The following is an 18,024-nucleotide window of genomic DNA, read 5'->3' on the forward strand; positions in this document are numbered from 1 at the left end:
ACTCCAACACACCAGATGGCCACCCCACGTGGTCAAAGATGGCCGCCACAAGATGGCCAGGAGGGGAGGGCAGTTGTGGGCCATCAGGCTAGCAGGGGAGGGCAGTTGGGAGGGACCAGGCCCACAAGGGAGGGCAGTTGGGGGCGTTCAGGCCTGCAGGGGAGGGCAGTTAGGGGTGACTGGGCCTGCAGGGGAAGGCAGTTGCGGGGGACCAGGCCTGCAGGGGAGGGTAGTTGTGGGCAACCAGGCCTGCAGGGGAGGGCAGTTGTGGGAAACCAAGCCTGCAGGGGAGGGCAGTTGGGGGCAACCAGGCCTGCAGGGGAGGGCAGTTGGGGGCGACCAGGCCTGCAGGGGAGGACAGTTAGAGGTGACCAGGCCAGCAGGGGAGGGCAGTTAGGAGCAACCAGGCCAGCAGGGGAGGGCAGTTGGGGGGAACCAGGCCTACAGGGGAGGGCAGTTGGGAGGGACAAGTTCTTCAGGGGAGGGCAGTTGGGGGAGACTAGGCCTGCAGGAGTGGGCAGTTGGAGGCAACCAGGCCAGCAGGGGAGGGCAGTTAGGGGGACCAGGCCTGCAGGGGTGGATAGTTGGGGTCGACCAGGCTATCAGGGTAGGGCAGTTAGGGGTGACCAGGCTGGCAAGGGAGGGCAGTTAGGGGTGAACGGGCCACCAGGGGAGAGCAGTTGGGGGCGACCAGGCCAGCAGGGGAGGGCAGTTGGGGGCAACCAGGCTGGCAAGGGAGGGCAGTTAGGGGTTATCGGCCAGCAAGGGAGGGCAGTTAGGAGCAATCTTGCTGGCAAGGGAGCAGTTAGGCATTGATCAGGCTTGCAGGGAGTGCATAGGGGTTGATCAGGCTGGAAGGCAGAAGTGGTTAGGGGCAATCAGGCAGGCAGGCAGGCGAGCAGTTGGGAGCCAGCAGTCCTGGATTGTGAGGGGGATGTCCGACTGCCCATTGGGATCGGGCCTAAATGGGTAGTCAGACATCCCTCAAGGGGTCCCAGATTGGAGAGGGTGCAGGCTGGGCTGAGGGACACACACCCCCATGCACGAATTTCATGCACCAGGCCTCTAGTATATATATTGATTTCAGAGCGGAAGGGAGAAACATCAATGATAGATAATCATGGATCATCTGCCTCCTGCCTGCCCCCTACTGGGGAATTGAGCCCACAACCCGGGCATGTGCCCTTGACCAGAATTGAACTCAGGACCCTGCAGTCTGCAGGCTGACGCTCTATCCACTGGGCCAAACCAGCCAGGGAACCAACCCCCAGTCACTTTTAGAATGTTGTATTGCTTCTAGAATGAACCCCATGCCACCTTCCCCATCTAGCTGCCTGCCTCACCCAGCCATCTGCACACTGCTGTTTCATACATTTCATGGGAATGGGACCATACACAATGGGTGTTTTGTGACCGGCTGCCTCACTTGGGTATATACCTCAGAGTGGCAGGTTGCAGGGTCCTATGTGACTGATATTAATCATGTGAGGAGCAGCTGCATCATTTCCATTCTGACAGCAGTGTGTGAGGGCTCGGATTTGTCCACATCCTCGCCAACACTTGCTATCATGTAACTTTTGGTTCTAGCCTCCAAGGTGTCCTTGGGGTCCCGCGGAAGTATTGCTCTCTAGAGCAACAATCTATGCTTTTCAATTCAGTTTTAAAAGTGGAAGTTGTTTAAAATGTCTGCACAAACATCCCTATAGGTAGGTTCTCCCTGCTCAGGATCCGCTGTGACACAGCTTGCAGGGGCTGTCTGTCCCAGGCCCACCTCACCCCCCTGCTGCCTGGTCCTGTCTGGTACGGGGAGGGCCCTGGGGAGGGCGCTGGGGACCCCTGCCAACCCTCTGAGGGGCTGGCCGCAGGCTGCGTTGGGCTTTGGGAGCCGAGGGAGGAAGAGTGAGGTTCAGGAGCAGCTTTGGGGCCATGCCTGTCGCAGTGACTGTGCTGCTCCCCAAGGTGAGCGGTGTGGTGCGGGGGGGCACCTTCTCCAAATGAGGCCGTAGGAGTCGACTAGCTCCTGGGTGCCTGTCTGCGGGCTCCACTGTGCCCACCGTCCTGGCTTCTACACCTCAGAAGGTAAAGGTCCGATCAGCAAAAATGAAAACTTTAAAGAGGTGATGTGGGCTCCACCTCAGAGTGGCTCAGACATGGTTCACGGTCCCGTGTGGGACTGCAGACACCAGAGGGCCCGGCATGGCCCTCTGGCAGGGCCCGAGTGCAGGGAGGAGCCAGAGCTTTGTTGGGAGAGGAAGTTCAAGGGGCTAAAGGCTCCCTCTTCAAACACTGGTCGCTGGTCACAGTCTGGCAACCAACTCCCATCCACGGGGCCCTCCTCATGGAGTAAAAAGCGCCAGGCGAGGCCTCTTCCTGGCCGTCCCCCTGGACCTGTTGGCTCTCCTGAGTCTGTGGGGGCAAATTGTGGGGCTCCCCGCTGGGCAGCGTAGCCACAGCTACAGCCCTGAAGCCAGGCTCTGGGCTTGGAGCTGGGGTCCCCAGTGCTGCACCCCCCTGATCTGCAGCCCCCCTGATCCATAGCCCCCCAACCGCAGCCCCCTGGATCTGCAGCCCCACTAATCCGCAGTCCCCCCATCTGCAGCCCCCTAGTCCACAGCCCCCCTGATCCATAGTCCCCCTGATCTACAGCCTCCCCCAATCTGCAGCCAACCTGATCTGCACCCCCTGATCTGCAGCTCCCCCCAATCTTCAGCCTCCTCAGGTGGGATTGGGCCTAAACAGGCAGTCGGACATCCCTCTCACAATCCAGGACTGCTGGCTCCCAACTGCTCGCCTGCCTGCCTTCCTGATTGCCCCTAACCGCTTCTGCCTGCCAGCCTGATCACCCCCTAACCACTCCCCTGCCAGCCTGATTGATGCCTAACTGCTCCCCTGCCAGCCTGTTTGCCCCTAACTGCCCTCCCCTGCAGGCCTGGTCACCCCCAACTGCCCTCCCCTGCAGGCCTGGTCACCCCCAACTTCCCTCCCCTGCAGGCCTGGTCCCCCCCAACTGCTCTCCCCTGCAGGCCTGGGTCTCCCCCAACTGCCCTTCCCTGCAGGCCTGGTCCCCCCAACTGCCCTCCCCTGCAGGCCTTGGTCCCCCCCAACTGCCTTACCCTGCAGGCCTGGTCACCCCTAACTGCCCTCCCCTACAGGTTTGGTCCCTCTGCAACTGCTCTCCCCTGCAGGCCTGGTCACCCCTAACTGCCCTCCCCTGCAGGCCTGGTCCCCCCCAACTTCTCTCCCCTGCAGGCCTGGGTCCCTCCCAACTGCCTTTCCCTGCAGACCTGGTCGCCCCCAACTTCCCTCCTCTGCCAGCTTGGTCACCCCTAACTGCCCTCCCCTGCATGCTTGATCACCCCAACTGCCCTCCCTTGCAGGCCTGGTCCCTCCCAAGTGCCCTCCCTTGCTGGCCATCTTGTGGTGGCCATCTTGTGTCCACATGGGGGCAGGATCTTTGACCACATGGGGGCAGCCATCTTGTGTGTTGGAGTGATGGTCAGTCTGCATATTACTCTTTTATTAGATAGGATAGAGGCCTGGTACATAGGATAGTGGCCAGCTGGTTTGCCCTGAAGGGTGTCCCGGATCAGGGAGGGGGTTCCCTTGGGGTGTGGGGCGGCCTGGGTGAGGGGCCTGTGGTGGTTTGCAGGCCGGTCTCGCCCCCTGGCAACCGAAGCGGAGGCCCTGGTATCTGGGGTTTATTTATCTTCCACAATTGAAACTTTGTAGCCTGGAGCGGAGCCAAGCCTTCTGCTTGCTCCGAGGCGGCAGCCATTTCTGTTGGGATTTATGTATCTTCTATAATTGAAACTTGTAGCCTTAAGCAGAGGCCTGGGCCGGCCAGGGTGTGGGGAAAGCTTGGCTTCCTCCATCGCTGGGGCAACCCTAGCCTCCTGCTTTTTCCAGCTCCTTGGCTGCCGCCATTTCTGTTTGGATTTATGTATCTTCTATCATTGAAACTTTGTAGCCTTGAGTGGAGGCCTAGGCTGGCAAGGGCAGACAGAAATCTTGACTTCTTCCATTGCTGGTGAAACCCAAGCCTCCCTCCTGCTCTCTGTGGCCGCAGCCATCTAGGTTGGGTTTATTTGCATATTCACTCCTGATTGGCTGGTGGGCGTGGCTTGTGGGTGTAGAAGAGGTATGGTCAATTTGCATATTACTCTTTTATTAGATAGGATATATATATATACATATAGATAGATAGATAGATAGATAGATAGATAGATAGATAGATAGATTATAGCATCCCATGTTCTCACCACCTGTTCTTATCTTTTTCATTTCCTTACTCCTTTGTTTCCATTATTCTTGGTCATTGAGTCTAACCTCTTCCACTTCCCCCTACATCTCCGTTTGTACTGTCTTCACTTTATATCATAGCTAGCCATAGTTTAGCATTCTAGCTGATTTTCATAATTCTTTTTTTACCTCCTGTGGTAGGCAAATATTTAAGATGACTTTAAATTTTCCTGCTCCCTGGTCTCTATGCCATGTAAAATCTCTTTCCCTTGAGTGTGGATGAGACCTTTGAATATCATGAGATATAGTAGATGATATAGGCTAATTGATTAGGTTATGTTATATGATAAAAGTGATGTGATTATTAGCCATGCTTGTGATAACTCTGCATTATATAAGATTCTGCTGGAGCAAATGGAAAAGAGATTGTCCTACGTACTGGCTTTGAAAAATTAAATTGGCATGTTGTGAGAAGTCCACATGGCTAGGATTTGAAGGCAGTCCCTGGTGGTTGAGAGCTGAAAGTAAGCCTTTCAGACCCAGTTTAAGGCTTTGCTGTTGTCCTTGTAAAAAATGTGTATATTCATGTAAAAGCTTTATCTCAGTCTATAATTAAATATTCTTCAGGGTCATTGTGTGATTATTGCTTTCTTTCCTACTAAGTATAAATAATACATCACAATCAAGTGGGCACAAGGATGGTTCAACATATGAAAATTAAGCAATGTAATATACTACATTAACAAAGGAATGAATAAAAGTCATGATCTTATCAATAGATGCAGAAAAAGCATTTGATAAGACATAGCATCCATTTATCCATTTATGATTAAAACATTTAATAAAATAGGAATAGAAGGAAAGACCATCTATGACAAACCCTCAGCTAATATCATGCTCAATGGTGAAAAACTGAAAGCTTTTCCTCTAAGATAAGGAAAAAGACAAGGATGTCCACTCTCACCACTCTTATTCAACATCTGCTGGAAGTCCTAAGCAGAGCAATAAGGCAAGAAAAAAAATAAAATACATCCAAATTGGGAAGGCAAAAGTAAAAGTGTCAGTTTTTGCTGACAACATAGTTCTTTACATAGAACACCATCACCACTACACCAAGAAACTATTTGAAATAATAAACAAATACAGTAAATTGCAGGATATGAAATCAATATACAAAACTCTACTTTTCTGTTTACTAACAACAAAACTTCAAAAAAGTAAATGAAAAAGAATTACCTTTACAATTGCAACTAAAATAATAAAATACCTAGGAATAAACTTAACAAAGAACGTGAAAGACCTATATACTGAAAATTATAAAGCATTATTGAAAGAGATTGAAAAAGACACAACAAGATGGAAAAATATCCTGTGTTCATAGATCGGAAGAAACAACATAGTTAAAATGGCCATATTACCCAAAGCAATATACAGATTTAATGCAATCCCCATCAAAATCCAAATGTCATTTTTTTAAAGAAATAGAATGAGAAATCATCAGATTTGTATGGAGTCACAAAAGATGAGAAAAAGAACGAAGCTAGAGTTATCATGCTACCTGACTTTAAATTATACTACACAGCTACGATAATCAAAATAGCATGATATTTGTAGAGAAACAGACACACAGATCAATGGAACAGAATAGAGAGACCAGCTATAAAGCCACATGTTTATGGACAGATAATTTTCAACAAAGAAGCCAGAAACACTTAATGGGGTAAAGATAGTCTATTCAATAAATGGTGCTAGAAAAACTGGAAAGCCACATGCAAACAAATGAAACTAGATTATAGTTTGACCCTATGTACAAATATAAATCCAAAATGGATCAAATACCTAAATATAAGACCAGAAACAATAAGTTACATAGAAGAAAATATAGGTACCAAACATATGGACCTTGGTCATAAAGAACATTTTATGAACTTGACCCCAAAGACAAGGGAAGGGAAGTAAAGACAAAAATAAATGAATGGGACTATATCAAACTAAAAAGCTTCTGCACAGCAAAAGAAACTGGCAACAAAACAAAGAGACAGCCAACTAGATGGGAGATAATATTTTCAAACAGTAACTCTGACAAAGGTTTAATTTCCAAAATATATAAAGAACTCATAAAACTCAACACCATTCCTCAAAAAACTAATATTGGAACTCCCATTTGACCCTGTGATCCCACTTCTAGGAATATATCCCATGAAGCTAGAAACATCAATCAGAAAGGATATATGCACCCCTATGTTCATAGCAGCATAATTTAACATAGCTAAGATTTGGGAACAGCCTAAGTGCCCATCAGCAGATGAGTGGATTAAAAAACTGTGGTACATCTACACAATGGAACACTATTCTGCTGTAAAAAAGAAGGAATTCCTACCATTTGCAGCAGCATGGATGGAACTGGAGAGCATTATGCTAAGCGAAATAAGCCAGTTAGAGAAAGATAATTATCGCATGATCTCACTCATCTATGGGAAATAATGAACATCATAAACTGATGAACAAAAACAGATCCAGAGACAGAGAAACATCAATCAGACGGTCAAACCTCAGATGGAAGGTAGGGGAGGGTGGGGGTAAGAAGGAGAGATCAACCAAAGGATTTGTATGCATGCATATAAGCCTAACCAATGGACACAGACAGCAGGGGGGTGAGAGCATGAGTGGAGGTGGGGGGTCGGGAAGGTAATGGGAGGATGAGGACACATATGTAATACCTTAATCAATAAAGAAATTAAAATGCAACAACAACTCAACACCAAACAACCCAAGCAAAAAGTAGACAGAGGACCGAAAATACACATCTCCCAAGAAGACATGCGAACAGACGATATATGAAAAGATGTTCAACCTCACTAGAAATTAGGGAAATGCAAATCAAAACTACAATGAGATACCACTTCACACCAGTTACAGTGGTTATTATTAATAGGACAAGTAATAACAAGTGTTGGAGGGTTTGTAGAGAAAAGGGAACCCTCATTCACTGCTGGTGGGAATGTAGACTGGTAACACCACTATGGGAAGCAGTCTAGCGATTCCTCAAAATATTAAGAATAGAGCTATCATATGACCCAGCAATCCCTTTCCTGGGCATATATCCAAAAAACTTGAAATCATGTATTCAAAAAGATATATGCACCCCTATGTTAATTGCAGCATTATTCACGGTGGTCAAGACATGGAAACAAAAAAAGTGTTCTGTGATAGAGGACTGCATGTGTGGTACATATACACAATGAAACACTACTCAGCCATAAGAAAGAATAAAAAACTGCCATTTGCAACAACATGGATGGACCTTGAGAATGTTATGCTAAGTGAAATAAGTCAGTCAGGAAGAGCTAAGAACCATATGACTTCACTCATATGTGGGATATAAAACGGAAACTCGTGAACACAAACAGCAGTGTGGTGCTTGCCAGAGGGAAGGGGTTGCGGGGAGAAGAGGTGATGGGAGAAGATTTTACTTTGGGTGGTGGGCACAAGGTGCAATATAGAGATCTTGTAACATATAAACCCACACCTGAAACCTATATGATCATGTCAACCAATATCACCCTAATAAATTTAATTAGAAAAATAAAAAAAAGATTTTTTTTGCATACATGCTCCTCAGTAATATTAGCCTATAATTATCATTTCCTGTAGTGTTCTTGTCAGGCTTTGGTGTCAGGATAATGCTGGACTCATAAAATGATTTTGGAATTGTTCTCTTCTGTTAAAAATTTCTAAAGAGTTTGAGAGGATTAAATTCTCATTTAAATGTGTGGTACAATTTACCAGTGAAGGGAGCTCTCCTAGGTTTTTCTCTGTTGGAGGGGTGGTTTCATTACTGAATTAATCTTATTTCTTATCATTGATCTGTTCAGATTTTCTTTTTCTTCATGATTCAAAGTTGGTAGACTGTATTTTTCTAGAAATGTATCCATTTCTAGATGACTTAATTTGTTGGTATATATTGGTTAAGAGTAGTCTGTTATAATCCTCATTATTTCTATTAGTTATAATGTCTTCTCTTTCATTTTTTATTTTATTTGAATCTTTTCTCTTTTTTTTCTAAGTCTGTTTAGAGGTTTGTCAATATTATTTATCTTTTTAAAATATCTTCATTTTCTTAGTCTTTCTACTGTTTTTCTAACCATTATTTCATTTATTTATGCCTGGTCTTTGTTATTTTCTTTTTTCTGCTGTCTTTTGGTTTAGTTTGTTATTTTCTAGTTCCTTGAGGTGTAAAGTTAGGTTTTTTATTTGAGATCTTTCTTTTAAAGAAAATGTAGGCATTTATTGCTATAAACATTCCTTTTAGAACTGCTTTTGCCACATTCCGTAAGTTTTGGTATACTGTTTACTTTTTTTCCTCAAGATATTTATATTTCCCTTTTGATTCTTCCTAGACCCATAGGATGTTCAACAATTTTTTGTCTAACATTCAAATATTTGTGGATTTTTGTTATCTTTTATAAGTGATTTCTAATTTCACATCATTGTGATTAAAAAAGATGCTTGATATGATTTCAATCTTCTTGAAATTTTTTAAGAGTTGTTTTGTCAGTTAACCTGTGATCTAACCTGGAGAATGTTACATATGTGTGCTTGAAAAGAATGTTTATTTTGCTGATGTTGGAAGGAATAGTTATATATGTCCCTTAGGTCCATCTGATTTAAAGTGTAATTTAAGTCCAATGTTTCCTTATTAATTTTCTATCTGGATAATCTATCCATTAATAAAAGTTGTGGCCCTGGCCAATTTGGTTAGAGTGTTGGCCTGCAGACTGCAGGTCACAGGTTCGATTCCCAGTCAAGAGCATGTACTTGGGTTGCAGGTTTGATCCAGAGCCCCGTTTGGGGTGGGTGTGGGAGGCAACCAATTGTTGTGTCTCTCTCATCTCTCTCTCTCTCTCTCTCTCTCTCTCTCTCTCTCTCTCTCTCTATCTATCTCTTGCTCTTTTCTACTCTCTCAAAAATATCAATGGGAAAAATATCCTCAGGTGAGGATTAACAATTAATAAATAAGTTGTGTAATCAAGTCTGCTACTATTATTATATTGTTGTCTACTTGTCCCTTCAGATTTCTTAATAGTTGCTTTATATATTTAGGTGCTGTCATGTTGGGTGCATAAATATTTACAATTGTTATATCAAAACTAATAATACGTCAGAGAGTCTGTGGATCAGTGAATAATCGGGCCTCTAGCTACTTCAAGCAAACCTCATAAATGCTCTTCTTTGCTCACTTTTGCCTTTTCTTCTGCCATGGTAGATTTTTTTATAGTTTCTAGAATATGGCACTTTATTCCTGTTACACCTTTAGATGATTTCTCAATTAGATGCTCTGTCCTATAGACCCCCTTGGTCCTATTACTCTAGGTGAGGGTAAAGTATATTCTTTCTTCAGTATTTAGCAATATTTTTCACAATTTTTATACTTCTTTATTCAGTTTCTTCCATTAGACTGTGATATTCACAAGCATAGGAAAAAATATCTTTTTGTATTTGGTTGTTACCACAATACCTAGTAATTTTTCCTGGAATAGATAAGTTCTCAATAAATATTTCTTGAAGAAACCATTATTTCCAAAAATTAAGTTTCTTATAAGTAGAATTTTTGGTGAATGATATGCACATTTAAAAATCTTTTGATATTTACTTTCAAATTATCCAGAATAAAGATTGTATCAATTTAAACTCCTGCTAGTAATGTAGGATCATCCATCCTGTATAATAAAAGGCCAGTGGCCATAAGCATAATTACTGGAACAACCGCTTGACCAGTCGCCATGAGATGCATTGACCACCTCTTGGTTCCCCCCCCACCCCCCCGCCCACAAACTCTGATTGCAGCATAGTGAACGAAGAATCATGGTGAATCAAGGTGAGTGGCGGTGGGGTGCGACTGGTGAGTGGGCTGAACGGCCGACCTCTGAGTCCCTCCCGCCAGCCCGCAGGCTCCAGGGAACTGGAGCCATGTTGCAATTGGAGACCCACAGTGAGTCAGGGGGTGGTGGTGGGGCAGGACTGGGGACTGGTGAGCAGGCAGAAGATAGCCCTGATCACAGGCTAGGCCTAGGGACCCTACCTGTGCACAGTTTCATGCACTGGGCCTCTAGTTTAATAATATGCTTCCTTTTTGGGAGATGAGTATTATCTTTAAAAAAATATTTGATAAAAAAATCTTTGCTAATTTTACATTGGTATTATTTTAATTTTAATATTATAAGTAAATTGTATCTTTTATATGCTTATTGGTCACTTATTTCCTTCTATACATTTTCTACTTATGTCCTTTGTTAATATTTCATTGTTATATTTGTTAATTTCTAAGATCTTTTAGTACTTTAAGTAGTTCTTTGTCTTTGTGATATTTTCACGTACTTATTTTTCATGTTTTTTATTGTATTTTAATTTTATTTCTTTTTAATTCACAGATTTAGAATTTTATGTCTTCTACTAGAGGCCCAGTGCACAAAATATGTCCATGGGTGCAATCCCTAGGCTTGGCTGGGGATTGAAATGTGAGCGTCTGGCGTGGAAGGGCAGGTCCCAGCTGACCTCTGGGTCCTGGGCAGCACCTGGGCCACCAGGCCCTCATGTGCCCCCCTCTGTCTGAGTCACGGCGCCCAAGTCCCCATGGGGAGATGCGGTGAGCATGGCCGGACTCTGTGGGCTGAGGCACAGCATGGGCTTCTGGGCCACCAATCGTGGCTGCACACAAGCCGGGCAGGAAGTGCTCTCTTTCCTGGCCAGCCTCGCAGATCAGCGGCTACAGCCCTGCTTACCCAGAAGAGGCTGTGCGAGCCCTGGCATCCCAGGGGAGGGTAGCAGGGGGAGTTAGAGCAAGCTTGACAGACACCCCGTATTCTCATCGCACCTCCATCCCTGTCACCCCTGCCCCCAGGTAGCCGGAAAGAGGTCGCAGCCCCTGGCCGGGCACCGCAGGAGGTTGGTCGCTGCCACCCACCCCCAGTTCCCAGTCCCAGCCCGGAGTCTGGCCTGAATCAGGCAATCAAGGCCTGTGGCTGCTGGCCACTGTCTGTGGGGTGATCAGCAGGGTGATTGGGCCCCTGCTCGCACTCGCCTTGGACTGGCGCTGCCCACTCACCTGCTCCAACATCCTGCCGTGGTCCCACTGTTGTTGAGACCCATTGGGACCAGCAGCGCCTCCACTGCTGCCCACTGCCAGTGCCACGTTGCCAATATCCACCATGTTCTGCGCTGCCCCCTGGTGGTCAGTGCACGTCAAAGCAAGTGGTCAAACTCCAGGTAGAACTCCCAGTTGAGGAAACAATTTGCATATTGGGATTTTATTATATAAGATCTTCACCCTTACACTGAAATTGCTCTTACTAAAATTACCAATGACTTAGCAGTTGTTATATTCAATGGGAATTTTTCAGACTTCATCTTCTTTGATCTATTTAGTTAAGAACAAAGCCATATAAGTCACAGTTTAGATATTTGGTTTATATTGATTTGAAACATCTATGTTATCTATAAAATAATAGTTTTTAAAGTCATTAAAATTATAAATAAAATTATGTGCCACTCAACAAATTTGTTTTTGGTAAAATTAAATGTAAATTATTTGGTAGAGGCCTTTTAGTAAATCCTTTTGGTTTTATGATTATAGAAATAAGCCAAATACTGTGTAAAACTAAATGCCAGACCTGAGTCAAGATAAAAAAATTGCCCTAGAGATTGATCAAGAGTCAGAAGTACAGCATGACAGGTAGGATTAAAAAACATGAGGCTCTGAAAAGAAGTTGTATTAGTTTCTTAGGCTTTCCATAAGAAAGTACCACAAACTGGGTTAAAACAACAGACATTTATTCTCTCACAGCTGTAGAGGCTCAAATGAAGGTGTTGGCAGGTCCATAATCCCTCCGAAGCTTCTAGGGGAGGATCTTTCATTGCTTCCTCCAGCTTCTAGTATCTCTGGGTGTTCTTTGTTTTATTGAAGCATAACTCTAATCTCTGTCCCCATCTTCACATGGCCATCTTCCCTCGGTGTCTTTTTGTAGTCAAATTTTCCTCTTTTTATAATGGTACCATCTTAACTTGATTACATTCAGAAAGACTCTTTCCAAATAAAGTCACATTAGCAAGTACTGGAGATTAGGACTTATCTTTTTGGGATACACAATTCAACCCATACAAGATGTGAACCAAATGAAGTGGAGAGAGCTGAATTCTGAGAGATGCCAGAACAAGGGGTAAAACACCAAACCCTAAATTGACAAGATAGATTAATGATTAGTTGGTTAGGTAGATCATCAGGGCAAAAGGAGCATTTGTGAATGTTAAAAGATATCATGAGGAACTGCTACATGAAATTCTTCATAATTCTATTTGAAATCTCAAATAAATTTTAATAGATTATTTGGGTGTGCTAATTTTCTTTTATTCTAAGCTAGTGCAAAAAGCAGCTTACTATAATAGTTTGGTGTATAATTTAGAAAGATCAAGGTTTTCATTATTTCCTGGACAAAAAATAAATAAATATTTAAGAATAGGAAATTGCTAATTTAATTTAACTGAATTAGAAATTCAGTTTATGTCTATGGAAAATTTGACAAAATTTTAGTTAAGTTGTGGCAGCAAAATTAGTCTGGTACATGCAGTTATATTAACTCAATTATTATAATCCTTTTTTGACACTTATTTCTTGTTATAAATGGGCCCAAAATAGACACTGAAGATACTAAATAAAATGTCAGAAACTTGAGTATAAAATACACATGCAATATTTTACAGATGCAATTGCAAGGAACATTAGACACAAAGAGGATGATAAATAACCTAGTTTTCAAACTGCATCAGGCACGATTAAAACCTATGTCAATTCAATTGTAAATGACTGTTTGTTTTTTTTTGTTGTTGTTGTTGTTTTAAAAATATATTTTATTGATTTTTTTACAGAGAGGAAGGGAGAGGGATAGAGAGCTAGAAACATCGATGAGAGAGAAACATCGATCAGCTGCCTCCTGCACACCTCCCACTGGGGATGTGCCCGCAACCAAGGTACATGCCCTTGACCGGAATCGAACCTGGGACCCTTCAGTCAGCAGGCCAATGCTCCATCCACTGAGCCACACCGGTTTCGGCATAAATGACTATTTGAAAGATATAACACTATGGAGTAGAATAGACAAAAATTAGAGCAGAAGAAGTTGAGATAAAAGACAAGCAGTCAGGGGAAGGGCAATGAGGGGGTAAGGACACATATGTAATACCTTAATCATTAATAAAGAAAGGGAAAAAAAAGACAAACAATCAAAATTTTTGGAAATAATGGTTCCTTCAATCTAATCATTTTCCTCCAATGATACTGAACAAATATTCACTGATCCCTTCCAAGAGGCAGAGGGTGTTTTAGGGGCTGGGTCAAAAAATGTGGAAAGTCCTCATTTATTTGGCTAAGATGACCTAGCTACAGTTATGACTAATGTGTATCAAATAAAAGACTTATTCAATGATACTTTTATATTTCCTAGAGGCAATACAGCATTAACATTTTTAAAATCCTCAGCTTAGGATATGTTTATGTTTATTGATTTTTTTTTGAGAGAGAGAGAGAGAGAGAGAGAAAGAGAGAGAGAGAGAGAGAGAGAGAGAGAGAGAGAGAGAGAGAGAGAACATCGATGTAAGAGAGAAACATTGATTGGTTGCCATCCAAATGCCCCTGACTGGGGATCGAATCCATACCTAGATATGTGCCTTCACCAGAAAGTAAACCTTCCATCATTTTGGTATACAGCACAATGTTCCAACCAAGCCACCATTTAAAAAATATTTTCAGTTTAATGAAGTCATAATGATTGTTTAAGTATGTTTATTACCTTTTCTCTTTTGATTATACTATATTTTTAAAGTCTATTTTCTCCTCTTGAACTTTCTTTAGACTAAAGGAATATGGTTTTGCACATCTTTTGACCAATGTCCATCTTTCTAGTAAAATTTTTGTCACATATAAGTTAAAGTTTTATTTATACTCCAAATAGAATATAGTGCCATTTACAGTTTGCTAAACGGGGTTTCTGTTTTTCAAAGCTTCAACTTAAATTTTTTATTTTCATTGGGAAATTCATTTCTATGTGGTTATTAAGCAGAATATGTAGTGATTGCATTCAAATACTTATTTGTTCACTTGATATATCTTTAGACTCAACATTATTTATTTGACAAACTTGAATGAAACTTTTTTTCTGAACTAGTTGAAAACAAAAATATCTAGCATGGCATACCATATACATATAACACAACAGAGTAGAAGAATATATATATATATATATATATATATATATATATATATATATATATATGTCTTCTATTGCTGAGTGTTAAAGACATAAGAAAGGCGTTTACAAGGATATAGTCCTCAGAACTCAAATTTTTCAAACAATATTAGCTTTAAATCACAAAATCTACATTGATTGAATATTGTCAAATATCTGTTAGTAGTTGTTTTCTCCAACAATTGAAAATAGCCTGCAGCGTTGTGAATTCTGCAATTTAACTATCTTTGATAATAGGATGAAAAGAACAGAATTAAAAGTTCAAAAGCATCAACTTTAGTTATTAGACAGCAGCATTACTGGAGTTTACTTATGTTCCCATGATACACAGATTCGTTTTCAACTTGATGTTTCAAAAGTATATCTGTCACTTGCAGCCATTTCCCATGAGTGTTTACCAAGTTAAAAAGTGCTGGGAATACCATAGATGGAACATTGTAGTGAGAATTGCCTGTGATGTCATAGACACTTGAGGGAAACTTCTAGAAGTGAAATTTAGTCACAGTAGAGACTAAATAAGAAAGATGCTTACTGAGTAAGGTGGGGTCCAACAAAGTGTAATGCAGAATTCAGTAATTTACAAATTACATTTTTTTTTTGAAAGAGCTCAACTGAATAACACTTAATGAAGGAAAATAAAGGCTTAACTTGACCATTTGGTACATTGTGATTCCTGCTGTTAGTAATTTTGAAATTCAGCAGTTTTAAATATGGAAGGAAGTGATGAACCTGATCAGCCTATCTCAGCAGGGAGGCAAGAAATTCGAAAGAAAAGAAGACCTAGCCAACCAATGGTAGACAAATCCCAACAGACTGAAGTGTCAGAGATAAAGAAGCACTTGCCCATACCACAATCATGTGGCCCCAAAGCTAACCTTAATATTAGTAATATTCCTGGAAGCAAAGTCAACTATGAGTCTCTTAGATTATCTTCTCAGCTTCAGCAAACTTGGACAAAGAGAAAGCGTGTGCAAGATAAGGCTGATAAATCTTTGCAGACAGACATTAATACTGAAGAGAAAAAGGAAACCGAGCCAGGTGATGCAACAGTGGTACCTAAAGAAAAGCCAGCTGCTGTTGGAGAAGCAGCTTCTGAATTTCCAGAGAGTGTTCATGAAGTAGAACTTCCACCAAGCAAACACTCAGGTCAACTAAAATTAGAAAGGTCTGAGCAAACCATTTGTACTGGAAACACAGACAAAGAACAGAAGAGCTTTGGTGAATCAAAAATAGTTGGCAGGCCAAGTAGTTCTTTTTCAAAGTCAAAGGATGCTGTGCAGAAACGTAAATCCTCAGGGAAGATTTTAATTACTGAGCATCCTGCATTTCAACCTGCAACAAGTAGCAATGAGGAAATTAGAAAGAAAAGTATCAATAGATCTTCATTTAGTCAACAAATGAGAGAAGATACTCCAGTGCTTTTAGATGAGCATGACTTTGCAGTTGAAGTACAGCCTCCCATGGTAGAAAAGATCTCTGCTGAAGTACAATCTCCACCAGCTGAGAAGACTACAGCAGAAGAGACCCCTGCTAAGGTAGAGCCTATCCCTGTTGAAGAGTCTATTTCAGAAGAACCTCCCTCTGAAGTTCAGCCTCCAATAGTTGAAGAGGCCCCAGGTGAAACTGAGCCTTCCCCAGTTGAAGAAGCTCCGACAGAGGAGGCCCCTGTTGAAATTCAGTCTTTACCAGCTGAGGAAATCCCTGTAGAAGTCCCTGCTAAACTAGTATCTAGTCCTGCTGAAGAGGCTCTTTTAGAAGAAGAGCCTTCTGCTGATGTTAAGCCTCCATTAACTAAAGAGGCTCCTACACAGGAGGCCACAGGATTTCAATCGCCACCACCTGTAGAGGCCCCTGCAGAAGAGGTTCCAGCTGAGCTTCAGCTTCCATCAGGTGAGGAGGCTCCTACAGAGCAGACCACTGCAGGAGAGGCTCCTGTCAAAGTTGAGTCTCCACCAGCTGAAGAGGCCCCTGCAGAAGAGGCTACAGCTGAAGTTCAAGCTCCACCAGCTGAGGAGGCCCCTGCACAAGAGGCTACAGCTGAAGTTCAAGCTCCACCAGCTGAGGAGGCCCCTGCACAAGAGGCCCCAGTTGAAGTTCAAGCTCCACCAGCTGAGGAGGCCCCTGCAGAAGAGGCTACAGCTGAAGTTCAAGCTCCACCAGCTGAAGAGGCCCCTGCAGAAGAGGCCCCAGTTGAAGTTCAAGCTCCACCAGCTGAGGAGGCCCCTGCACAAGAGGCCCCAGTTGAAGTTCAAGCTCCACCAGCTGAGGAGGCCCCTGCAGAAGAGGCCCCAGCTGAAGTTCAAGCTCCACCAGCTGAGGAGGCCCCTGCACAAGAGGCTACAGCTGAAGTTCAAGCTCCACCAGCTGAAGAGGCCCCTGAAGAAGAGGCTACAGCTGAAGTTCAAGCTCCACCAGCTGAGGAGGCCCCTGCACAAGAGGCTACAGCTGAAGTTCAAGCTCCACCAGCTGAAGAGGCCCCTGAAGAAGAGGCTACAGCTGAAGTTCAAGCTCCACCAGCTGAAGAGGCCCCTGAAGAAGAGGCTACAGCTGAAGTTCAAGCTCCACCAGCTGAAGAGGCCCCTGAAGAAGAGGCTACAGCTGAAGTTCAAGCTCCACCAGCTGAAGAGGCCCCTGAAGAAGAGGCTACAGCTGAAGTTCAAGCTCCACCAGCTGAAGAGGCCCCTGAAGAAGAGGCTACAGCTGAAGTTCAAGCTTTACCAGCTGAGGAGGCCCCTGCAGAAGAGGCTACAGCTGAAGTTCAAGCTCCACCAGCTGAAGAGGCCCCTGCAGAAGAGGCCCCAGTTGAAGTTCAAGCTCCACCAGCTGATGAAGCCCCTATAGAAAAGGTCCCTGTTGAACTTCAGCTTCCACCAACTGAAGAAACGACTTCAGTAATTGTCCCTGTTGAATCATCTGAAGAGGCCAATATTACATATATCTCTATAAAACAATCCGTTGATAAAGTTCAGCCTCCACCATCTAAAAAACCTCCTGCAGATGAGGCTCTGGTAGAGAATGTGTCTACTGAATATCAATCTTCCAAGACAATAGATGTTCCAGAATCAGTGACTGTAAAAGAGAATCCAAAATATGAAGGGCCTTTACCATTGGAAACTGTTCATGAATAGGTTTCTACTATTGAAATAGAGTGTTAACCATATAGAACTAAAGGAGGGGCCTCTTCCACAGCTGTAGTGAAATCTTAACTAAGCTAGCTATCAGAGGCTAGGGGGTTCTGGAACTACATACTTTACAACAGGGTAGTCATTTGGAAGTAGGTTTGTGAACAAGGAAATGAAAGGAAACCCCAAGATGTGGCCTGCAGGTTGGAAAATGAATAATAAAAATGAGTGGTTTAAAATTATGTGTTATTTTCATTCAATCCAGAATGTATAAAATATACTTATTTTGAAATAAAATAAGTGTATGATTGAAATAATTACTTAAAATATCCTATTTAAACTAAACCCTGTTGACAAAAGTATAC

General features: G+C 43.1%; 1 protein-coding gene across 1 annotated transcript; it reads left to right on the plus strand.

The window, feature by feature from the left end:
* Positions 1-15,247: 15,247 nt before the first annotated feature.
* On the plus strand, positions 15,248-17,665 carry FSCB (fibrous sheath CABYR binding protein; the record flags this gene model as incomplete). Its single annotated transcript, XM_080654647.1, has 1 exon — positions 15,248-17,665. One exon carries the CDS (start codon positions 15,248-15,250, stop codon positions 17,663-17,665), a length of 2,418 nt encoding a protein of 805 aa, XP_080510773.1.
* Positions 17,666-18,024: the final 359 nt, after the last annotated feature.

The sequence above is a fragment of the Plecotus auritus genome, assembly GCF_963455305.1.
Source record: "Plecotus auritus genome assembly, chromosome: 1".
In the NCBI taxonomy this organism is placed as follows: Eukaryota; Metazoa; Chordata; class Mammalia; order Chiroptera; family Vespertilionidae; genus Plecotus; species Plecotus auritus.